Raw genomic sequence first — 26,051 nt, 5'->3', positions numbered from 1 at the left:
GACTTTTAGGAAACTGGAGTTTTGAATATTGTCTTAAAGAAATGGCTAATCAATGAGATCAATGCTTTCTCCGCAGCACCTTCCAAACATTTTCTTCTGAGCGCGCCGCCATTCTACTCAGCGTGCTGTGGTGGGTCCTGTCGGCGCACTGCATCCTCCGCTGCTTTTCCAAGTAAGTTTTTATGCTTCATCAGCAATGCCTCAGTTACTCTGTAAACGAAAGCTGCAGGATTTAATGTGCTCTGGAAAACTAATTGGTAATGCAACGGCAAGGAGCTAATTCCTCACTAAAAATCACAGCAATCCTATTCAGGAGCTTTCCAGAGATTTATCAAACCTCAGCACACTGAGCAATTTTGAGCAGTTCTAATGGCATTGAAACCCAGGGCCGACACATCACCAAAAGCAACTTGTTTTCCATTTGATATAAAAGATCTCGGAGGGACCAGTTTGGCTTTTCTGAAATGTGTAGCAACACTCCTTTAAAGAAGAGGAAAAAGGAAAGGAAGGAAGGTGAAAAAGTTGTGCTGTGTAAAATTTCCATTCCGCTTAAAATGTAATACAGAAAGTCACTAAGTATCTATGGAGAATAATTCCCCCTTTAAAATTGTCAAGATCATGAGAGGAGATAAATCTCTCATTTTTGGCATCTTGAAGGTAACCAACCAGAACTGTTGGAAATATTTTCAAGAGAACTCTTTTCTCCCAACATTATAAAAGCAAAATTTTAGTAGAGTCTGGGGGTGGAGTGAGAATGACAGACTTTCGAAATCTCGCAGCGTGCACACACACACTCTCACAGGCAAAGGAAAAACACAGGCATAAAAGTAAAGTTCCCCTTGGTCTTGAGATTTCTGGGTCAGATGAGAATCTCTAGGCAGGGAATTTGAGTTTATGGCAAAGAGATCCAGTGGAGGGGTGCATTTCTTTCAGCTGCCCAAGAGAAAACACTTATTCAGCTTAACAGCTCTGTCAGGTGAAAAGTGAAATAAGAGTTGAGTCCGGCTCCTGTGCCGAACCCCATCACGGTTCAATTCAGATCCCTGCTGCCTCTGTGCATGTGTCTTGGGAATGGTTCAGGAAAACAGTTGCTCGACAGAATAATTCCTGACAAGTGAGGCAGCAAATGCTGGCGGTTTAATGAGCTGCAGGCTCTGAGCATCTCTTTAGGGGGCTGATACTTTCCCACAGAGCACTTTACATGGCTGAGACCCGGCCACAATGGGTGACAGACCCGTGACCAATCGTCACTTTCACTCGACTCATCCACACGCGACCTCACCACGATTTTTCACTCTGCAGATGAACTTTAGGAACCATTTCACATGGAAAAGGCTTGGGCAAGGGTCAGTTGCCCTTTTGTATGGTCATAAAGCAAGGCTCTGTGTGTCAGTCTTTTCTCCTGTCTCACATTCCAAGTGAATTTCTGGACACCATTTAAAACACTTGACTGAAAAATAAAGCAGTGAATGAAACTGACTTTTATAGACTCATTCTAGCTCATCTTCCCATATAACCCTGTCTACCTGAAAAGGGATTTAGTCGATGAGCTGAGTGTATACAGGGACTTGTTGAATACATAGGGCCCATTATCAACTGTGGGGATTGTTTATTAACCGAGACTGATACACTACTATTTTGGAAGTGACCTATTAATTGTCCATTTAACTAGAATGTATTGAATTCAAACAGAAAAATAGAAACCATGACTAAACCTTTTACTCGCTCCTTCAAGGTGGTCTCCTATGAGGACAATTGAAAACTCTTGTGCAAATTAAGGAGACATTTATCACCATATATGAGGGTATCAGGAAAAGACTTCTGGAGTAGAGACCTAAAACCCAAATATCTGGTACCGTATCATGGTGGCATCTCTGTGGAATTAAGTCTTCAGTGTTAGATTTCGGGAGTGGAGATCAAAAGAGGTCCCACACTTAGCTTCAGTTATTTCATCATGATATGGTACTGGGTTTTTACTTCAGAAAATCTCTGGCAGTTCAGGTAAGTGGAAATGGACAAAAAATTCCATTTAACAGGTGGACAGACATTCATGTGCATGTGTGTATGTGTGTGTGTGTGTGTGTGTGTGTACTTATTTTATAGGGATGTTTGAAGAGTCTCAAGCTATCAAAGTTTGGGGCAGTTTACTAGATAGAAAAGAAAGGCTGGGCCAGTTCAATAAATAGAGCATGTAAGAGTAATGCTAAAGACATTTTCTAGATGACTTTATCTTCTCTACTGCTTGAAAAATTACTTTAAGCAGGTCTTATTTTTCTCCATCTGCTTCCCAGTTTTTCCTACTTTGTGCCTTTTGCATAACTCTTGTAAATTATAGTGTTTAACCCTAGAGGTTTATGAAGTCCTGTGTTTATCTTTTTCTTAAAAATAAATATACAATCTGAAAGTCAGTGCAGCTCTAATCAAGGATAGAAAATGATTCACTTGATTTGGCTTCATTTCTAAAGTTGGCATTTTAAAACAGTTTAGAGATCCCACAAGTGATTTTAATAAATGATAGTTTCTCATATTATTAGTTATAAGTCTAAAATGAATTTCATATTTTCTTATTTATAATGTTCATTTGTATTGGCAGCAAATAATAACATGGTAGAATTAAGCTGTCAATAAATAATTTTACATAAATAAGGTACAGTTAATAAGGTTTACATCTGTACAACAATTTTTAATAAAACATTTACTAGTTTTTCTTTTTTTCTTCTTTTTTAAATAATAAGAATGATTTTTATGCCCACGTCTTTATATTATTTTCCATTGTACAAACAAAGGAAAGTGGACTGTCCAAATAAACTTGCATTAAGTTTCAGCTCAGACAGCCAAAATTAGGTTTATATTGAAAAGTGTAATAACTGATTAAATCAATGGCCCTCATCATTGTTTCACTATATTGCTTCACTCTTTCCAAAAGAGTAGGATCAGACCAGCACATTTTTAACTATGCGAGTGAAGTATTATTTTGACTCTTTACATGATTCATTTATTTAATATTGATTTAGTTTTTCTTGTGAACTTCTTAGATTTACGACTAACTTCTTGTTGCAATGTGGAAACAATCATTCAATGGCCTTCTCACATATAGTAAATAGTTTAATAGGCTATTTAAGTACAACACTTACAGTGGGGAAAAATTAAAAGGCAGTGCTAACAGTTCTCCCCTCACCCAAAGCAGTGTATGGAAAATCTTTGATATTACAACCACAAGGTTCTTTTCAAAATAACGTATTTCTCAAATAACATGAAATGGAAAGTTGTGGAAATTATGTAAATAATGACTTTTTAAAAATTACTTAAAGTATAGGAATCCTAATGATGTAGACTAGCTAATTGAATTAATCAGATAATTGTTTTGTTTCATCTTTGAGTACCCAACTTGAATTTGACCTTTGAATTTTACGCCTTAAAAGACAAAGCTTAAATTTGGAGCAGCGTTATAAAAATTTGAGCCAGGAAAGTATTCTTCTGGGACAAACTGCTCTGCCTTTTGGGAGATGAACTTATATTCTACATTTTAAGATAATTGTACTGTCTTCTTCTTCTTGTTAAAACTTAAAAAAAGTAATACACTTTCCAAGTTTCAATTTTTAGGATTGTGTTGAAGGCAGAAAGGAAGGGACATTATTTTTCTAATTGTGAATGTAGGTTGGTTCTATGAGTTTCATGGTCAAAAACGGGGAATGCACTGATTAGTATTCTTACCACCTGTCCTGACTGTGTTCTCTTTTACTGCTCTCAGCTGGAGTGGCCAGTGGACTGAGGACACTGAACAGGATCTGTGGAAATCTACAAAAGGTTGCATACAGTTTTTAAATAGGGATTAATCTTAGCACTATAAGATCTTCAGAGGGATGCATAATTTTTTTCTAATATAAAAAGAAGGCTAATTATATTGCCTAAAACATAATCAAGTTTATGCAATAAGTTGAATAGGTGTTGACTTCTCAAAAGTACAGGGAGGGCTGTTCCATAGATAAATGGCATTCAGTCAACCAAGAACAATGTTTAAAGGGGTCAGAGACTCAAAGACAATGGATTTTCCAAGTTGATGGCTCTATTCAGCAGTTCTAGAGAGGCAGTGAAAGTATTGGAGTAACATTCCTGGAATGGAGTTCCTTTTCTCCCCAAATGTTCTTAAGCAGTTAAAGGGTGGGTGACGGGTGGGGGAGGGGAACTGCTTAGCAATATGGGGTGGTTGTCTCTGATCTTGTCTATAGCCCTAGTCTGAGCATAACATGAAACCTAACAGGGCTACTTATAAAGTCCTGATTTTTGGTTTCCAAAAACAAGTGAAGAATAGGGGAGGGGGAGAATGGCTGAATAGAACAAAGCAGGAAAGCGTTGTACTGTCAGCTCAGTATGTGTCTACAAAATGATACAGGGTTTTTGAATTGTGCTTTTGGAAATAGGCCATCCAGAACAAGAGTCATCAGAGTGCTATTGGACTCTGAATGGTCAGACTGCCTGCACCTGTTCAGTTCTGGAGACCCACTTTAAAAGGTACATTGAACAAACTCTCATATGAAAACCAGGTTAAGAGGTGTACAGCAACTTAAAATAGCAAAGACTCTGTATGACTGTTAGGAATTTTGGGGAAAAAATTGAGTATTTTTGTCCTGGAGAAGAGAAATGCTAGGGAGAACATGAGAGTTTTCTTTAACTCAGGTCTGCTGTATTCATATAGATATGAAGTGTAGAACTGGGACCAATGAGTGGAGTTTAGGGAAAGTTAATTTTTGGCTTGTTTTAAGGGAATGATTTCTAGCAAATCAAGCTGTTTGATAAGTGTTATCATGTGGCACCCCCAAATACAAGATTATATAGAGACAGAAGGATAGACTTTTAATTTAAATCACACGGGTTTGGCAAATGCTGTGTCTTTTCTCTCTGAACTTCAAATCTGTAAAAATTACATCTCTCTCTTTCTCTCCCTCTCTCACACACACACACACACACACACACACACACACACACACACACTTGAAAATAAGAAGGGTAAGGAAGCTTTTCATGGAAGAGAAGCCCTTGAAAGGTAGGAGGTAGGAAGTCTCAACTGTGAGGAATATTGCAGCAGGAAAAGGTGAGCACACAGACAAGAAACATCTCCCATTTGAGGAAAACTGACTCCAGGAGGGAGAGACACAGACTCAAGGTTTGAAATGAGCTACTTTTGAGGAAATAGTTAATAGAGGCTGATGGTGTTGTAGCTAGCCTGTTGGAGAGGCCTGGATTAAACAAATGACCTCTTATCCCTTTCAGTTCTGAAAAGCTATTGAATCTATATAAAAGGATGAAAGAATTCTGTTTCTGAAAGTGTTATTGGTAGCCCCCGGCTTGAGTTATCCTGAAATAATCCTATTTTTTACTAAAAGCTTTGAGAGGTTTAGATTCAATGGTGCTTCAAAGACTTATGCTATTGTTTTCCTTACAAAGTCGGGGGATACCGGGTTATGAATTAGTTTTTAATATGGAAAAACTGTAAACTTAGAAAGCAAACATTAAACAACATGACTTGTTAGAAGTGGACTTTATATAGCACTCCTTGGCCTACCTCAGGGTAGCCCAGGTTGCAAGCAAAGGCTGGAACAGAACAGGAAACAGAGAGAAGGCCAGTGCCATGGCAGGTGCTGGAAACTATACTGGGGCAAAGAGCAGCACTGGACATGCATGATCCGGAAGCCTTTCTAGAGCTTCTCGAAGCAATAGGTGAAAAGATACAGGAGAAAGGAAGTGTCCCCGAATGGGATCAATGATCCAGAGATTAACATGAGTTCCTTGTGAGTCTAAACATTACACACATTACCCGCAAGCTGTTCACAGTACAAGATGCTTTTGAATTGCAATGGTAGATAGGCCAGAGCTGCAGCTATTTGCTCGTGGTCTGATGTTTAGAAAGTGACTGGATAAGGTCTCTCTGTTTGGTAGTGTTTGCTGGCTGCTACAGACACCATTGCCCTGTCTTCAGAGTTAAGTCATGTTTTCTGGAAGTTGAGGCAATAGAGAGAGGCAATGATGACCACTAGATTGTCCAATGCTGTGTTTCTGTTTCTCTGTCTCTCTGTCTCCCCCCACCTCCCCTCCACAGCATACCTCCATTTGTAGCACCCTTCACTGGGCTCTCATACAGGGCTGCTGGGGAAGATGGTGATTAGGGAGCATGTCAGGGTCCAGGGAATCATACCTTTGAAAAGTTTTCTATCCCGGGTCACTCTTTTTTTAATTTTTTTAAGATGGAGTCTTGCTTTGTCATCTAGCCTGGAGTGCAGTAGTGGCACGATCTTGGCTCACTGCAACCTCTGCCTCCCAGGTTCAAGCACTTCTGCCTGCCTCAGCCTCCTGAGTAGCTGGGATTATGGGCACACACCACCACACCCGTCTAATTTTAGTATTTTTAGTAGAGACAGAGTTTCACCATGTTGGCCAGGCTGTTCTCAAACTCCTGACCTCAGGCAATCCGTCCACCTCGGCCTCCCGAAGTACTGGGATTACACGCATAAGCCACTGCACCCAGCCTATCCTGTGTCATTCTGCTATTTTAATGTGACTCTTCCCACTTCCCCACTTCTTTCCTTGCCCACTCGTACCTTTGATGATCTTTGATGTAATTTGACAAAGGCATTGATTTGCCTCCCTCTGCTTTGATGTGTGACTTTAATTGCACAACTTAACTTTCTAGAACCTAGGTTTTTCCTGTAAACAATGGGGGAAGTAATTTCTTCTTCCAGGGATTGTTGTAAAGATTACATGACATAATGCATGTAGTTGGCACATATGTCAGCACATGTAAGCCCAAATATATGTGGAAGCTGCATAATAATAATAATATCCTCGAACTGATAGAGACTGTAGCTCCTTGAATTGGTGACTCCAGCTTTTAAAGCCTCATTTCTGCTACATGCCTTATTCTCCATGCCTGTTTCTTTTTATATTGTTTGTTTATTTTTGTTTATCTGGAAGTATCCATAAAAGTCAGACATTTGTCATAAATTTATGAATAGTTGGACATGTGTTATGGAGACATAAAATTTAGGGGCTTATATGTATATTTAGAAGGTATGAAAGTGGTATGGGTTCATCAATGTGGTTTGTGGTTAGATCCAGAGATTGCCCATAAAAGACATGGGTGAGCCATGGGAAGGAGCATCAGTGGTGGTTTAGGAATAGCAGCATTGTCATATGCTTCTTGTAGGAACCACGTTACATCACTTTATGAGAACAAGCTTGATTTGTGTATTGAAGTCAGTACTAAAAGAAACCAGACAACTAGTAAAGAAGGAAAAAATACAATATTCTTTATTTTTGGTGTTTTGTTTTTGCTTGTCTATTGGTTGAGTTCTTGTTTGTTATAGGGCACTGAAACTTGAGGACCAGACCCAGTAGTTAACCCTTTGATCCTTACAGCCACTCCAGGTCTCACCTTTCAAGATCAAGGGCTAGTTTGGGTTGATGATGCCCCAAATGTTAATATATACCACAATGGTAAGAATAATTTATTTGTAGGCTTTCTTGATGGGAATCTTTATCGGGGGAACCCACCCCCAATATTTCAATGTAGATTCTTTCTATTTTCCCAAAGTGTCATCTGGCTGAGAAATAAAGAGAAAGAGTACAAAGAGAGGAATTTTACAGCTGGGCCTCTGGGGGTGACATCACATATCGGTAGGACCATGATGCCTCCCTGAGCTGCAAAACCAGCAGGTTTTTATTAAGGACTTTAAAAGGGGAGGGGATGTACAAACAGGGAGTAGGTCACAAAGATCACATGCTTCAAAGGGCAAAAGAGAGAACAAAGATCACATGCTTCTGAGGCCAATAAAGATCACAAGGCAAAGGGCAAAGCAAAGATCACAAGCAAAGGGTGAAATCAAAAACTCCTGAAGAGGGTCTATATTCAGCTGTGCATGCATTGTCTTGATAAACATCTTAAACAACAGAAAACAGGGTTCGAGAGCACAGGACTGGTCTGACCTCAAATTCACCAGGGTGGGGTTTTTTCCCCACTCTAATAAACCTGAGGATAGTGCAGGAGACCAGGGCGTATTTCAGTCCTTGTCTCAACTGCAGAAGACAGACACTCCCAGAGCGGCCGTTTATAGACCTGCCCCCAGGAATGCATTCCTTTCCCAGGGTCTTAATTATTAATATTTCTTGCTAGGAAAAGAATTTAGCAATATCTTCCCTACTTGCAATCCATTTATAGGCTCTCTGCAAGAAGAAAAATATGGCTGTATTCTGCCCGACCCTGCAAGCAGTCAGACCTTATGGTTGTCTTCCATTGTTCCCTGAAAATCGCTGTTATTCTGTTCTTTTTCAATGTGCACTGATTTCATATTGTTCAAACACAGGTTTTACAATCAATTTGTACAATAGTGGTCCTGAGGGGACGTACATTCTTAGCTTACAAAGATAACAGAATTAAGAGACTGAAGTAAAGACAGGCATAAGAAATTATAAGAGTATTATTTAGGAACTGAAAAATGTCTATGAAATCTTCACAATTTATGTTCATAGGTTAAAGTAAAGACAGGCTTAAGAAATTATAAAAGTATTAATTTTGGGAACCAATAAATGTCCATGAAGTCTTCACATTTTATGTTCCTCTGCTGTGGCTCCAGCCGGTCCCTCCGTTTGGGGGTCCCTGACTTCCCGCAACAAATTTTTTTCTTTACTTAAAAACAACTTGTTAGGGAAACCTATGGGTTGCTACAAAAAGTTTTAGGGGCATTTAAATGAGTTTTATTTCGTTACTATTTTATTTTAACTTGTAGATCTTGGTTAGGAAGAGCCACAATGAATAGAATCTTGAGCCTTACTTATACAAATTCTACTTAGAAAAAAAAGGGTACATATTTTTTCCATTACCATAAATTTGTTTTAGACTCTGTATATAGACATAAAAGGTTTTTTTAACTCAAGAGGACATTTGCCTTTCTAAAATGCTAGGTTGGTTATGTCCTTCTTGAAAGGCTTCCCTTGACAAGTTATAACCTAAACTTGTTTCAGGCACCCTTGACAGTAATCTGTCTTTCCAGCTTTTCTCCTGTGTTCTTTCCAGTCATACCCTGCAATCCAGAAATACTAGGTTGTGTGAGATTCTTAGGTCTGCCATGTTTCACACTTGTCTTCACCTGGCTTCATGCCTCTGCAAATGCTAATTCCTCTACCTGCCTTTCCCTTGTGATCCAGCAAGAGGAATTGCTGTTCTTCTAGGTGCTGCTCTCTCTTAGGACCTACTTTGTTGACCATCCTAATTCAGTGGCTTCTTATCTGGTGCACTAATGCCTTCTGTGCTGTGGTCTCATCCCACTGTATTGTGGCTGTATTCTTCTTGGACTTTTCCTTATCAACTGTGAACACCTTAAGGATGGATTTGGATTCATCTTTGATTATTGCTCAACAATGACTTGGTAACTGACAGGTTATTCCCAAAAAGGTTGCTACAATGCTTGCCTGTTTTCATTAGAAAATAGAACCAAACTTAAAACATGGACAGTGGAGATGAATTATTTGTCCAGAATTCTATAATGCAATGACACAGTTTTGTGTTTACTTTTGTCTTTTCCATTTTTTCTCTGCGTTTTTGCTTAGTTGTGAACATAATATGTATCTTAAATATCATACTTTTAAAAATCATAGTGTAAGTACTTTCTTTGCTGCTGCCTAATCTTCATAGTTCTCATCTTTAATGATTCATTTAAATTTTACCAAGTGGATAATTTACATATGCATTTCTTTACCAGTGGATATTTATTTTTCCTCCTAATTTTGAATACTTATTGCTGTAATAATTATATATTGGATACATTTAGAAATTAAGAATGCCAGAGTGCAGAGGAAAGAGCCACTGATTTGAATTCAGAAGATCTTGGTGCCAGCTTTGCTCCATGTCCTTTGTGTGTCTTTGGACCTTGACTGCTCTGAACACGTCTTCATCTATAGTGAGGGATATCTGTGGCATATGATTCTTGTAAAGATCAAATAAAATCCAACAATGGGAAGTGAAGTAGATTTGTAGGATCCTTAATGTGAGCTAACCACTGAAATTTTGCTATCTTATTTCATTGAATCTTGGGAGCAGCCTTATAAAATCAGCTGGAAGAGACTGAATAACTTGCTTTAAGACATGCACGTAAGGGCTGAGATCCAAACCAAGGAATGCTCAGAGAAGAAACACACTTAGGAAAAGATGCACATATTGAGATATTCAGAATATTTTTATTATTGATCAATATTTCATAAAACTGCTTAAATCTCTGATAAAGAATAGTGAATCTAGTTGTCAAAGTCTGACTTCAAGATATGATCTTGGTATGAGACAGGCAAAAAGAATTAGTGATGTAACAGGGGAAATAACCAACATCCTATGTGAAGATGAATGGAGGGGCATCAATGAAAGTAGACCTTTATAGAGAATTGGGCTTGATGACATCTCAAGGTTATGGCAATTCAAAGAAGATACAGAGTTACAGAGCTGGAAGGAAAGAGGGAGAAGTTAGTGGTTCATTTTGCAGAGTGAGGATGAATTGTAATGAGATGTAACCCGGGGCTTAGCCAGGAGATGTTTGTAATCTTTTAGACAAATAGAAAAGGAAGCTGCCACATTGTAGAAGCCAAATTGACAAGATTTGTTGTCATTTTCCGTCTACATGTCAGATAACGCCAGTATTGTGTAGGGTTAGTACATTTATTGTGGTATCTGTCTCCTGGGTTTGAAACCCTAGCTTTGTGACCTTGAACAAAGTTACTTAACCTTCCTAAGTTTCATTTTATTTCTGTAAAATGGAGAGAGTAATAGTAGCATTCATTCCATGGTTTCAATGTGAGAATTAAATGAAATAATGCATGTCAGTGGCTTAACACAAAGTAATCATTAATAGTGGTGTTTAGTGTATGTTTATTATTATGTCCTGTCCTACTTCTATTGATCTTCATTACCTGCCCAAACCCTTGCAGTTCTCTATTATCTGACTCCATTCCACTTTAGAGGTCCAAATGTCTTCAAAGGCCTGGCAGGTAAAAAACAAGCTAAGCAAGACTGTGGCAAACTGGGGCCACATGTTCCATATAAAAAAGAGGCACCTGCTACTCACTTTAAGCCCAGTGTGGTTACCTTTGAAGAGGTGTCAGAAACCTGGACTTTATGTGGAACTTCCCGCTTTTTAAATGTGTATAACTAAATAAGAATTCTTAACCAACATGCTAAGACCAAAAAAAGCCCATTTGCAGACTGGATATGGTTGCCCTCTTGCAGCCTCTGCTTTATGCCTTTCTGCAGCCTTGATGACTGCTTACTTTTCCTTGCATAGACTTTATTCCTTGTGCTTTCAGACATACTAGTAACTGTTTGAATTGGCTTTGGTTCTTTCTCTCTTTAACGGTATTGTTCTTTTAGACTTGACTTGACCTGACTATTTTCTCTGAATTCATCATTTCCTCCTCTGTGGTGCCAGTGCACTTTGCAGATCTTTCTATTCTAGTACTTAAGACATTCATTTACTTGTTTATTCAGTAAATAATTATTAAGCAGCAGAATGCATAGTAGCTATAACCGTAAGCCTGCCTTCCTGGTGCTATGTTACAGAGTTAATGTTCATGAGTCACCCCTCCCATAAGAAAGTGAGCTCCTTTAGGGTGGGAACCATGTGCTCTTTGTCTGGTTTCTTCAGCAATTGGCTCTGTGAGCCTGACACCCAGTGTATTAGTTTTCTATTTTTGCTGTAACAAATTACCATGAACTGAGTATCTTAAAGCAACAAGTACTTATTATTTTATAGTTATAGAGGTCAGACCCTGAAATGGGTCTCACAGGGCTAAAATCAAGCAGGGCTGTGTTCGTTGTGTAGGCTCTGGGGAGAATCTGTTTCCTTGTCTTTTCCAGCTTCTTGAGGCTGTCTGCATTCCTTGGCTTCTGGCCCCTTCCTCCAACCTCAAAGCGAGAATGTAGCATCTTGAAATCTCTCTCTGACTAGGACCTCCTAATTTGCCTCCCTCTTCCAATTGTAAGGAATCTTATGATTACATTGGGCCCATCTGGATAATACAGGATACTTCATCTCAAGGTCAGTTGATTAGCAACTTTAATCAATTTGCAACCTTAATTCCCCTTGCCATGTAACATAACATATTCACAGGTTCTGGGGATTAGGACATGGACATCTCTGAGAGCCATTTCTCTGCCTGCCACACCTGGGAAGCAGAATGAGTGAATGAACCATGAAAGCCTATAAACTCTCAGAGCATGGGAACCAGTATTGTGCTAGGCACAAAAAGGCAGAAAGAGGAGTTTCTGCCTTTTTGACCTCAAGGAGTTGATGATCAGTGGAATTGCAGGGGAGTGACTGAGAGCCCTTCAGTTCTCTCTTCTCTTCTCAGATTAAACATCTCTGACTTTTGCAAGTTTTCCCTGTCCCAGGTTTATGTCAGACCCCTTGTTTTGTGTTCCCAAATCTCCCTCTTTAGGAATGCAACACATTTGTGATGCTAGTTCAATAAATGCCCTTCTACAATATTTTACAGGTAAGGAGGGCAATTAAACATATCTGTCTTATTTCTCATTGTGTAGTATTGAGCAGAGTGTCTGGCATATGGTAAGTGTTCAAAATTTTGTTGAAAAAATGAGTAAATAAACAAATGAAGAATTAGAGAAAAATGAAGTTTTTAAATCACCTACTACTTAATCCATATTGGGGCTTTGTAACCGGGACCTTGGGCTGTCTGATGTGGCATGCAAAATCGGAAGGATGAGCAAATGTACATTTCCCCTGCACTGTGGAGCAAAGAGTATTTATCAGATTCTCGAAGGAGTCTATATTAGTCTGTTCTCATGCTGCTAATTAAGACATACCAGAGACTGGGTAATTTATAAAAGAAAGAGATTTAATTGACTCAGTTCAGCATGACTGGAAGGCCTCAGGAAGCTTACAGTCATGGCAGAGGGGGAAGCAAGCGTGTCCTTCTTCACATGGCAGCAGGGAGGCAAAGAATGAGAGAAGTGCAGAGCAAAGTGGGGAAAAGCCCCTCACAAAACCGTCAGATCTCATGAGACCTCATTCACTTTCATGAGAACAGCATGGGGGAACCACCCCCATGATTCAGTTACCTCCCACGAGGTCCCTCCCTCAGCACGTGGGGATTACAATTCAAGATGATATTTGGGTGGGGCCACAGAGCCAGACCATATCAGAGTCCATAGCCAAAAAGAGATTAGGAAGTACTGCTTTAAGTGAGCAGAGTTGAAATGAGGTCATTTGGCCATAGTACAGAGTAGGAGGATACCATATTGTCCCACGAAAGACTGACTTCTTTCTGAAGCTAACTGGGCTTTTGTATCTTTTTCCCTCGACTCTAGGAGAAGAGAGCGTGCTGCCTCTCCTGACACAGGACTCTAATTCCAAGGCTCGGAGGGGCATTTTAAGAAGAGCTGTCTTTTCTGAGGACCAGAGAAAGGCTCTGGAGAAAATGTTTCAGAAGCAGAAATATATCAGCAAAACAGACAGAAAGAAACTTGCCATCAACTTGGGACTGAAGGAATCACAGGTACTAATGAGCAGGAAGATGTCTACTGCCTCTGATATCTTGTGAGATCAGATGAAATCAGTTGTGTTCAGGGTGGTGGGCCATAGGAAACTGCTTCTGATTTCTTAAGGCACACAATGGAATCCATTTATTTGGCAAATGTTTCTTATACCAGGCATGGTGCTAGAGCCTGAGGTGTTCTTGAAATGCTTTTCATATTTTTTTAGTGGGTGGAGATATATGTCCCATTTCCTATTTGGAAACAGATCCATTTGCTGAGAGGTCTAGGTTTTTGCCATTGGGCTGCTTAGTTCTTTTCAAATGAAGAGAAATGCTAAGGATGTGGTAATTACGTTATAAATCGTTTGCTCTGTGTTCAGAGAAACAGGTTAAATAATTCTTCAAAAAGCAGGAACCACTTTTCCTATCTTTCTTTTCATTTCCAATCCAAAATCAAAGCATGAATGAGTGACTCATGAATACTTCTTAATGGGTTTCATGATTTTGTTCTTTAGGTTTATGTCAAGTTCAATTAAGCAGTTTCACATTTGCAACACTTACATAGCTTTCTTGTTCATTGAGGTTTTGTATAATTGTGAATGGGACTTTCTGGCTTTTGGAGTTGTATAATACTCCATTTAACGTTTGACCTACTTGTTGCAAATAATCAATATCATAAGGCACTAGAAGTTGCCTATTTAACCCTCCTTATAATTGTCGTGTGAAATACACATTATAATAATCCCTGTTTTCTAAATGAAAAAATAAGAAACTGAATGTAGGTTCTATATCATGTAGTAAAGAGGTTTCGGAGGTAGGCTCCCACCTTAGACAACCTGACTCTGGGGTTTGTGTTCTCTTTAACCTAAAAATACCACGTACAGTTGTGCATAGAGTTCACTGTACAAAGGCGTCTGGCCAAAAGGAATGGTGGCAGCTGAAATGCAGCACGAACACTGTTTGCCAGGTTGAGTTTTCTGGTGCAGGCCTACATCTGCCTGGAATTTTTGAATTAACATAAAGGGACTAAAGAGTTAGAGGAGGCTCTGGGCTAACCACCATACTCTACTGTTGTTCCTCACTACCGATGACTTGGTGGTTAATTTTGGATCTTATTAAAACCAGTTATTGGCTGGATGCGGTGGCTCACGCCTGTAATCCTAGCACTTTGGGAGGCTGAGGCAGGTGGATCATGAGGTCAGGAGATCGAGACCATCCTGGCTAACACGGTGAAACCCTGACTCTACTAAAAATACAAAGAAAATTAGCCGGGTGAGGTGGTGGGCTCCTGTAGTCCCAGCTACTTGGGAGGCTGAGCAGGAGAATGATGTGAACTCGGGTCGCAGAGTTTGCAGTGAATCGAGTTCGCGCCACTGCGCTCCAGCCTGGGTGACAGTGTGAGACTCCATCTCAAAAAAACAAAAAACAAAAAAATAAACACAGTTATTATTGGACTAAACTCTCCTTGACCCTAGGGAAGTGTCTTCACAAGCTGCTTGCCCCAACTTTGTCAAGTAGTAGGAAGCTGCACGAGGTGTAGTAGAGGGTAATTGGCCTATATTAGTCAGTCTGTGCTCTCCTAGCTGTGTGGTACTAATGAGTCCATAACCTTAATTGGTTGTTCTGTGCCTCAGTTTCTCACTTAAAAAAACAGAAACAAATATAAGAATTCTGTCTATGTCACAAAGCAGTTTTGTGTATATAACAGATAAATCAGCAGCCAGATCTTGATGGTCTGTTGTGTGCAAGACACTGTGCTAGGTAGGCAATAACAGGGAATATTGATAAATACTGAATAAGACACAGTCTGTGCACCTCAGAAGCTTCCACACCCCATGGAAACTCATAAAAAGTTTGATAAAACTATATAATAATAGAGACAGTATCACGTGGTAGGTTAGATATACTGCCCAATAAGGGGATCAGTTCTCAAAGTTACTTATCTCTCTGAAGCCTTTTGTTGATCACCATCTCTGCAAAGGACAGCCATGTGATGGGTCCATATACGACTTCTGGAAAGTCTAGTGATGGAACTCTCTGATCTCAGAGGAGCTGTTGGGGCTGAGAGAGGATATCAGGGGAGCTCAGTGGGCCTGGCCTGCATCTCACTGGTGTAAGAAGCTCCTATTATCAGAGGGGAGACAACAGGCAGGTTTGGGAGCTTGGAGAGCCTCTGGTTGAGTTGAAACTTGAAGTAGGTGTTAAAAGATGGAAAGCAGTGGAAAGTAGCTAAGTTCCATCTGACAGTGCTCTGAGAAATTGTGAAAATCTCTGATAGTACATATTGTGGTCCCAAAAAGAGACTTCTGAAAAGAGAATGCAACAGACATATATAAAAATTATGGGGTATGACCACAATCTCTCCTCCTGCCTCAAAAACAACTATTTTCCTATTTGTATGCTATCTTGTTCTTATCCATAGGCATATGGTTTTACATAGTTAATTATATTGTGTTTAAAATTTGGTGCCTCAGGAGTGAGTACTTTCTGTCTTATTGAATCACAGAAGTAATTTAACATTTTCTTATTTGTAAATCTATCCATTACACAATTGTAGTATATCGATTATAACATTACAATTTGTAAATATATCAGTCTTATTTGTAAATGTATCAGTATATCAGTTACAGCATCTCAGAATTTAACATTTTCTTGTTTGTAAATATATCCATTACACAAATGTATGAATTACACAATTATATCAATGATAACATTACAATTACAATTTGTAAATATACCAGTCTTATTTGTAAATATATCAGTATATCAATTACAGCATCTCAGAAGTAATTTAACATTTTCTTATTTGTAAATACATCAATTACAATATATCAATTACATGATATTTATTGTGGTAAATTCAATTAAAAAGGAAACCTGTAAAGATAAAAGTGAAAACTCATCTTACTCTCCTCGAATCCAATTCCTTGGTTACTTCTGTGATTCACAAATGGCCCTTGTTTGAATTTTTGACACATCATGTATTATTTTAAAAATAAATTTATATGTGTATTGTATATGCATGAACATATAGTAACACAAACACTTGCATGCTTACCATGTGCCCTTACATTTTGTGTCAATTAATTCATACAAAAATTTTATGAAGTAACTACTTTTACTACCTCTATTTTACAAGTGAAGAGGCTGATAATTGTGTTTGTGTATATATATACATATATATACATATACATACTTACATAAAAATTTAATCATATTGTGCATGTATTTTGACATTTTCTAAAGAACAGTACAAATCACTTGTATATCCAGCTCACAGATCTAGCAGTAGAGGCCAGAAGATCCTCCAAGTATCCCCTCCCACTCACTATCTGCTCCTTCCAAGGGTATCCTCTATCCTAACTTGTAACTTCTTAGTTTTGCCTCTTTTTGTACTTTTATATAAGTAGTATTATTCAGTGTGTAGACAGAATGTGTTATATCCATATAGTGGAATATTATTTACCCATAAAAAAGAATGAATTACTTACTGATAATACTACAACATGGATGAACCTTGAAAATATTATACTGAGTGAAATAACTCACTTACAAGGACCACATATTATATGATTCCATTAATTTGAAGGTCCAGAATGGGGAAATCTATACAGACAGGAAGTAAATGAATCTACTTAGGGCTGGGGGAAATAGGGAATAGAACAGAGATAGCCAAAGGGTGTGGGATTTCCTTTTGAGGTGATGAAAATGTTCTAAAATTGGTGATGGTTGCGTTATCTGTGAATACATGAAAACCTTTGAACTGTACATTTTAAATGGGCAAATTGTATTGTATGTGAATTATAGGCTCATAGAGCTATTAACAAATTTTTAAAAATAGTATCATTCAGTATTATTTATATAAATAGAATTATATATGCTTCTTTTACTTAACAGTATGTTTGTGAGAATCTTCATGTTGTGTGTAGTAACAGCTCATGGGTATTCATTGCTGTGTAGTACTACCATTATGTAGTATACCACAGTTCATCCATTTACTGATGGTGGGCATCTGTATTGTTCCCAGTTTTGGGCTATTATGAATAATGCTACTGATAATGTGTATTGTTTGGTGCTTTTTTCCTTTTTGAATATTATGGATTGCTTCCTTCCATGTCAGTACATACGGATCTACTTCATTCTTTTTTTGTGTTTCGTAACAGACCATCATTTCACCATCCTCAATTTTAAGTTACTTCCAATTTTCACTATCACAAATTTTTATGCACTTTAAAAATATTTTGTAAGAAGAGAGTGTGAGTGAGATTTATGTGTAAAAGTGTACGTACATTTAAAATGTGGCAGATTAAAAATTCCTTTCCAAATACAACATTGTATCAAATTAGATACTGACATATGAAAATTTCATTCTTACTAACAAATAGTTCCATTTTGCAAAACCTCTACCATTTATGATTTGAAAAATGTTGCCACTCTCATGGGCAATGCTATTTGTTATTTTTCAATTTGAATTTTCCTAACTACCAGAACGTGAGGGGCTTTTAATTGTTTTATTGGCCACTTGTAGTGTGTGAATTGGCCTGTTCATGGCTGCATCTTTTTTTTTTATTATATTGTCTTTTTATTGATATGTAGCAATACTTTGGCTGTTAGTCAAGAATTATGGAATATTATGGTTAGGAAATTTTTCCTGTTTCAGATGTTGCAAAAGTCCTTTCTAAGTTTGTGACTTTTTTTATTGAGGTAAAATATGCATAGCAGAATTTATTATTTTAACCTTTTTTAAGTGTTCAGTTCAGTTACATTAAGTACATTGACATTGTTGTGAAACCATCACCACCATTCATCTCCAGAAACTTTTTCATCTTGTAAAACTGAAACTCTGTATCTATTAAACAATAATTCACCATTTCCCCCTCTCCCACCTCCTGGCACCCACTATTGTACTTTATGTTTCTATTAATGACTATTCTAAGGCTCTCATATGAGTGGAATAATATGGCGTTTGTACTTTTATGCCTGGCCTATTTTATTTAGCATAATATCTTCGAGGTTCATTTCTGTTGTAGCATGTGCCAGAATTTCCTTCCTGTTCAAGGCTGAATAGTATTCCTTTGTATGTATATACCACATTTTATTTATCCATTTATCTGTTCCTACATGCTTGGTTGCTTCCCATTTTTGGCTATTGTGAATAATGCTGCTGTGAACATGGATGTACAAATATCATTTAGATTTCTTGCTTTTAGTTTTGTTGGGTAGTTTCTGGCTTGTTCATATGTTTGTACAGAAATTTCTCATTTTTATGTATTCGGCTCCTTTATATCTTTTCTTTTCCATGTATCCTCTGTTTTATGTCATGCTTATGAAAACATTCGTCTCCCCAAGACTATCATGATAATCTCTATTTTCTTTTAAAACTTTTGCAGTTTTATTTTTATATTTAGCTATTTAATCTATCTGGAATTTGTTTTTGCATTTCTTGAGAGGTAGAACTTTCAATGCTACTCCCCATATATGCATTTGTCTCAACACGGTTGATTGTGAGGAAACTCCTTTTATGCTTTTTTTTCTTTGAGATATCACTTAACAACAAATATTTATAGATATACAGAAAAGCTAAGAGAAGAGGAAATAACGAATGTGATGATAAAGGAAAGAATCACCATTGAAAACAAAAAACTGTCTCAGTGAAAACCCATTAGAAATACTTGGTATGCTTTCTAGGAATAAATGCCCACTGCAAACAATAAATGAGCTTATGAGTAGAACCAAGTGCTGTGGTATGTACACATTAGTTCTGTTTTCATATGAAAAGCCTTAATCATGGTGTTGTAACTGAGATGACAGTCTTTTGCACTGAATTGCCTGGGGTAGATTTCTTCCATTTTGAACACTGCCAATCAAGTTGAAAGAAAGAAGAAATTGTTTTTCCAATCTGGAATGAGAGCCTCAGATAGAATTTTTTTCTTCACTGAGAGAAATACTTGGTTGATATAATAATTATTTCTTCAGGTAAAAATTTTCTAGTTTTTGTTTTAAAAATAGAAATCAACTAAATTGTTAGTGTAAGGATGTGATGCAATACACAGGAAAGAATGTGATTGGCTTTTAAGCTTCCAGGAAACCAGTTGTGAAGTTGTCAGCTCAGGCACAGTTGACTACACAGTGTATAAAGAGGGAGGTTAGTAATAAAGACTCAAGTGGCATGGGTTGGGGGTAGGTATGGTTCAAATTAGGAACCACCATCATAAGCACTTTTGGCTTAATTACAATTAGTTGTTATTTATTGAGCCTAATTCTTACAGTTTGATAAATCCTGGGAGTAATCAAGACTTGGAAACTGTATAAAGCCTGCAATTTATCAAAGCATTACAGAATGCATTCTTAATTTAGTCTCAGAAAGCTCCTGATGAGGTCTGAATGTTTATAAGAGCCTGGGCCCTGGAGTCAGACAGTCATGAATTCTAGTCTCAGTGCTTCCATTTCACTAGCTGTGTGACCATGAGCTAGTTAATATCTCCAAACTTCAGTTTTTTTAACATGTGAAATGAGGACTTCTTACAGCCATTCTGAGGATCAAATTATAAAATCCATCCCGAGTGCATAGCCTGATGCCTGGCACTAAATAAACACTCAGATGCTAATACTAGCCCATCCATTTTCTTTGAATAAATAATTCAGCACAGACTAGATGATATTTTAAAATATCTAGGAGTTAAATGAATTTTGAAAGCTATCAGACTTACAGGGTGTAACCAATTTATCACAGTTGTTTTGTTTCAAATGTGTGTATGGGGATATTAGATTAAGATATTTTTGGCAGGGTGTGGTGGCTCATGCCTGTAATCCCACCACTTTTGGAGGCCAAGGCGGACAGATTCTTTGAGCTCAGGAGTTCAAGACCAGCCTGGGCAACATGGTGAAACACTGTCTCTACAAAAAAAATATAAAAATTAGCCTGTTGTGGTGGTGCGTGCCTGTCATCCTAGCTACTCAGGAAGCTGAGGTGGGAGAACTGCTTGAGCCTGGGTGGTGGAGGTTGCAGTGAGCTGAGATTGCACCAGGGTAACAAAGAGAGACCCCATCTCAAAAAAAAAAAAAAGATATTTTGAAGGAGTTCATGTGAAAAGCCACAAGGACTTTTTGAGGTCGGCTCTCATAAGGTATTCTGTAGAAGGGATAGTAGAAGCAATTACAGTTTAAAATGCTGAAGTAAAATAACCTGGAATAAGTGATCATTTTGTGCAATTATTTTGTCAATAGGTGAAAATTTGGTTTCAGAACAGAAGGATGAAATGGCGGAATTCCAAAGAAAAGGAAGTGCTTTCCAACAGGTGTATCCAAGAAGTAGGTCTTCAAGAGGATCCGCTCTCACGGTCTGCTCTGGGTTTCCCTTCTCCATGTCCTTCAATATGGGATGTCCCCCAACAGCACTCAAGTCCAAGATGGAGGAAGAATTCTCCAGAACCTTCAGAAAGACTAATCCAGGAGAGTTCAGGGGCACCACCCCCAGAAGCAAATTCACTGCAAGGTGCCTTGTATTTATGTTCTGAAGAAGAAGCTGGAAGCAAGGGTGTACTTACTGGGGCCATCTGAATGGAAGCATTCCTCCACATCAATTTAAAAGAACGCTTAGTAGTAACATTTGGTCTCTAATGCCAGCTCACCTGTACCTCATCAGTGCTTACAGCCTAACAACTTTGGAGCGATATATGAACTAATGCTTTAGGAAACTCACTCCAGTGTTCTCTTGTTTGGCCCTAGACTCAGGCTTAATTTGTAAGTGGAGTAGAATCTCCCAGGAAGTATGATGGAACTGAAAAGAAGGACAGCAACAGCTGGCTCGGTCCCTGCTCTTAGTATGTGTGTATGTGTGTGTGTCTCTATGTGTGTAGATACATAAATATCCATTAAAATGTGTTAGTAGAAACTAGTTTCTCTTTAACTATTGCATTGAGTAAATTCATTTCCTTTTATGTGAAGAAAAATACCATTGACAGAATGTTATTAATTTTTTGAAAATAATGTAAAATTTGGACTTTGGTGCAAACTTTCATACCCCAAAAACATGTTTTAAAAAATCCTCTATTTTCCAACTTCTTTTGGTATCCAGCTAAGTGAATTTTAACACCTTGACTCAGCAGTCCTCATCAAATGAGCCACTGCTAGATACATACACTGAAAATATATATTTAAAATGAACCCGACAAGCAAATTAGAAGAATTTCTATATATAACTATTAGTATCCTTAATCTCCAAGTCTCTGGACCATCGGGCCATCAGGAGGCCCATTTAACTAATAAGTATTTTTTAATCTTTTCTCTGTAAATATGGGCCTAGACCAGGGTTTGCAAAATAAAATGCCTTTAAGACCCTGTCAGGTAAATAAAAGCTATGGCTCACCCAAAGATATTTGAGTCAAGTAATTTTTCAAATACTGTATTGGCCAAACAGAATATCTATGCCAAGAAGTATGTGATCTCTGGCCAAGACTAAAGAAAGCCGTGGTGTCACAGTTCTTAAATTTTTCTAACTGGACTTAAAACCACAATAACTAACAGAATCAACGATGATTTCTGTTTGCGCTTCTAGTTAGAGACTCAATCTTCCACTTAGGTGACATACACTTTACATATTAGGTTATTTTTATGTATTAACAAACACTACACAGATGTTTTGTGTTTTTTGACTACCCTGAAATCGTATCTTTCTAAAATTGCATTTCTGGTAATGATCTACTTAGTTAATCCAGAAGTTTTTACTCCAGGACCAAGAAGAAATTATGTTTCACTTTGAAGGAAATGAAACAAAAATAGGAAATGATGTGGTTTTGCCTTGAACTCTTATCAATCTGTGGACAAGAAACACTCTGAGAAGTTCATTAAGTGGCATTTTGTTAGTGAGTAAGCTGCATAATGATGGTGGCTTCTAATTTGCTGAACTCCGCTAGTCTGAGAAGTTAACGTCTTTTGAGGGTTTAGTGTTTAGAAAAGATATTTCAGAAGATAATGGTTTTAATCAACAGCAGGAAATTATTTTATATGAATAGAGTTGGACTTGGTATGTCAACCCGTGTCTTTACCACATGATCTTTTACTTAAAAGTCATTTTAGAAGCGTGTCTCAGTGCCTCATTGTGGGGAATGGGAGCACGGATCTGCTGACAAAAATTTGAAATTTAAAACCAGTCTTAAAATGATTTATAGTATGGTTTCTATTCTTATAATGTTAACCTCATTTACATTTATAGGGTACTTCCTATGTGCTAGAGACTGTGCTAAGCATTTAGGGTGGATTAGCTCATCTAATCCTCATGGCAATAACGCTGTGATGTAGACGGTAATTACTATCAGGATTCCTGTTACCCAGACAAGGACACTAAGGCAGAGTATGGTTGGGGTAATTATCCAGCGTCATTAAGTTAATAAATGGGATTTGAACCCTGACACTCAAGTTTTGAATCTTGGAATCTTACTAACCATGTGGGGATTGCATACCAGTGTTATGTATTCACACAGCTATGGGATGCATTGTAAGAGATACATTTTGGGGATTGCAGTGAGATTTATTAAAGAAATTCAGAAGCTTTACCATCTTACTTGGGTAATGATTTTATCTTCAGTATTGTGTTTTCTATTAGATTTTGAACTTTAAGGAAATTAAGGAATTGCAAAATCCTTCAACTATGAAGCCTCTATAGAAAATAGTCCCATAGGAGTGTTTAAGCATAATCACTGTTATCATATATATATGAGATATATATATAATCTATATATCACTCACTGCTAAAATAATAAAATGCTTATCTGTGGTCAGTGTTTCTTGAGAATAACTTGAAAGTCAAATAAGAGAAACCTCTGTCATGGCTATCTGATAACACATGTAGGGCTAATTGGTTCTTAAATAATCTTCCCTCAGGGCCTAACCCAGCAGAGGCATCTAAGACCCAGCAGAGGCATCTCAGTGTAAAATTAGCTTGATATTCAAATAGATAAATCAAGCTTTTAATTGTTTTCCACTTTGGAATGTGTTAACACTTAGGAAAAGTATGCTTTAGATGGATATATTACCGGTACTTAGGAAACACATACACAGTACACATACATATGCCCGGTGTGCTTTCACTTTGCCTTTACTTGCCTGAATGGCTGGAGAGAGTGGCTGAGCCCCCTATCGTGTTGAAGGGTCTCCCTTCTCTCTTGTGCTTTGCTACCATCCTTCCTCCCCTCATGTAAATATATAATTTTCTCTGCCGTCTAGATGCAGACTCCGTTTCTTCAGTTGATGACATATTAGTAGATTTGTTGTCTGCTTTCCAGACAAATAGTGCTCTAGTGAGAGCCAGGGCCATAGAAGCCTGGAGGCTGAAGCATTTTAATTTAAAAAAACATTATCAAAAAGATCTTAAGCAGATGAGAAAAAATGGTGAGCATTATCCCCTAAGCTTTCAGAAAGATAAATACTTAGTGTTGGAAATATATAAACAGGTTAGGGATGATCACTGGCTTTTGAGACAATGAAAACCATGATCATTAATGTTTAAAGGGCAGTTCTATTTTCTTAGTAATATGGTGGTTTGAATGGGGAACCCAATTATTCAGTCCATTGGTTCTCAAACATTAAAAGTACACGTCCATGAACATGCTATACCTTACAACCAGTTTTGGATATGTGCTCAGATTTGGGCATACACTTCATACATACTGCTTCAAAAATCCCTGCCACCCACCCCACCTCTCAAGAATCATTAATACACACTCTTGTTCACTTTTCAAATACAAGTCACAATTAAATATGCTTGTCCAAGCCACAGATATTCTTTCTGGCCCCCTTCACTCCACTTTCTGATGCATTCCCTTAAAAACTACATACCCCCCAGTGTGCTCCATGATCCCTCCCTTGATGACTAATGGTTCCATGAAGCCTATTCTACTGTGTACATAAGCTTGTTAGACACTGCATTTTGGCTATCTGAAATTCCTCAAAATATTTTTTCTCTCTAAATTTAAGCACTTACTGGGTACTATGTATGAAGCCTTATCCTAGCTCTATGTAAACAAGTATGATGAAGAGCATGGTTCTTGACCTCAAGGAGCTTCTAATCTAGTCTTCTTGCCAAGAAGAAATTCTGTGACATTTTCCATTCCGCTGGTGATGGGATCCAGTGAATTTGGGGCAAAAAATAAGCTTCTGACATCCTCCAACACGTCATCTTCCATTTGCAATGCAAGGTTCTTCCATGATCCACCATACAGAAAAATGCAAGCTGCTTGACCCTGCTGCTTTTCTGTGCTGTCCCTCCTACATTCAGGCCACAGTGGACCCAAGAGGAGCCAGAAAGAGTCCAGGGAATTCAGTAGCTTCCTTTTGTTCAAGGCGTACCCTATTTCTATTTTTCTTTCTACCTTCTCAGCCTCAGGTCAGCCTATACCTATGGTAAGTAGGACAAGAGAAGAAAAAGCAAATAGTGCAAGTTGGGGAAGTCAGGATGAATGTTCTTGAATACATATGGAAAATTTTGCAGAATTAATTACAAACAATTTCTGAAATAAGCAACTACCCTAAAGACATAGCAATAGCCTAACAAAGATGGCCCTTAGCTTCCAGCTACTACTTCAGTTCTGTTACATTATTATTTCTAGTTATAAAGAAGCACACTTGAAAATATACCTAACAAAGTAAAGTTCATATATAATTCCACCTGGTGATAGCCAACTTAGCTCTTTCATGAAACATTTTCAGTCATTTTTTGAATGTATTTTTATGTAACTATGTGTGTCTAAACAAATTTGGACCATAGCGTATATCCAGTTGATTCTACTATTTTTTTTACTCAATTTTGTACACAGAACATTGCCCCATGTCATTAAAAATTACTTGAAACTGTTTATGACAGTTGTGTAATATTTCCTGGTAGCTCTTTCACTTCTTGAGGTGGACCAGGGTGTGGGGCTAGGAGATGACAGGTGATAGAAAGAATGATCATGGGCTTTTGTACCATAGAATACACTTAAGAAAAGTAATCTGATGTTTATCATTTATTTGAGCTAAATGAAACTTCAACAAACATAAGACTTAGAATGAAAACTGAATAAATATACTTTTAGTGGTGTTAAATATAGTGTATCAAATACACCAAAGGGAGAGCCTCTTCCAAAAAGCCACCATAAAGCTTATCAAAACATATCCCATGCGTTCAAAATTCAAGAGAGTGTACACACTTGGATTTGAGTCCATAGCCAGCAGCAAACATAATAATATGGGGTAATATTCCTCTGTTTTATTGTGCTTTGTAGTCAAACTGATACATTATTCAGCTTTTTGAGTATGTATTATTGTCTACCAAGTGGGCAGGAGTCAAGCAAACTAATGGGGATCTGGCATCTGTCACCACTCCAAAGCCTGAGGTGATAAATCTGGTTTGCCTATTTAGTCTAGAATCTCCCACTTGTTATAAATTTATGGATTTTTTTCTCCAAGTTGCTTAAATAACAGAAGGGGAGAGTCTTTCAAGATCAGAACATTCCAACGTTAAAAGGGAGCTGGGAAACTTTTAATGT

At 37.9% G+C, this 26,051-nt stretch overlaps 1 protein-coding gene across 4 annotated transcripts in view; it reads left to right on the top strand.

Moving 5' to 3' along the window:
* Positions 1-23,089, top strand: part of DBX2 (developing brain homeobox 2) — a 73,074-nt gene extending 49,985 nt beyond the window's left edge. For 3 of the 4 annotated variants that reach the window (XM_074006662.1, XM_074006661.1, XM_005570631.5), the window contains 3 exons: positions 77-172; positions 13,361-13,548; positions 20,755-23,089. In XM_074006662.1, coding sequence (XP_073862763.1) covers positions 77-172; positions 13,361-13,548; positions 20,755-21,087 — 617 coding nt within the window. In that variant the 3' untranslated portion in view covers positions 21,088-23,089. Of the gene's footprint in view, positions 1-76; positions 173-11,890; positions 12,072-13,360; positions 13,549-20,754 lie in introns of all 4 variants that reach the window. The other variant, XR_012420151.1, reaches the window with a different exon arrangement.
* Positions 23,090-26,051: the final 2,962 nt, after the last annotated feature.

The sequence above is a fragment of the Macaca fascicularis genome, chromosome 11, assembly GCF_037993035.2.
Source record: "Macaca fascicularis isolate 582-1 chromosome 11, T2T-MFA8v1.1".
NCBI lineage: Eukaryota > Metazoa > Chordata > Mammalia > Primates > Cercopithecidae > Macaca > Macaca fascicularis.
Note: the sequence above shows the minus strand (reverse complement) of the source record. Positions and strands in the feature narration are given on the sequence as shown.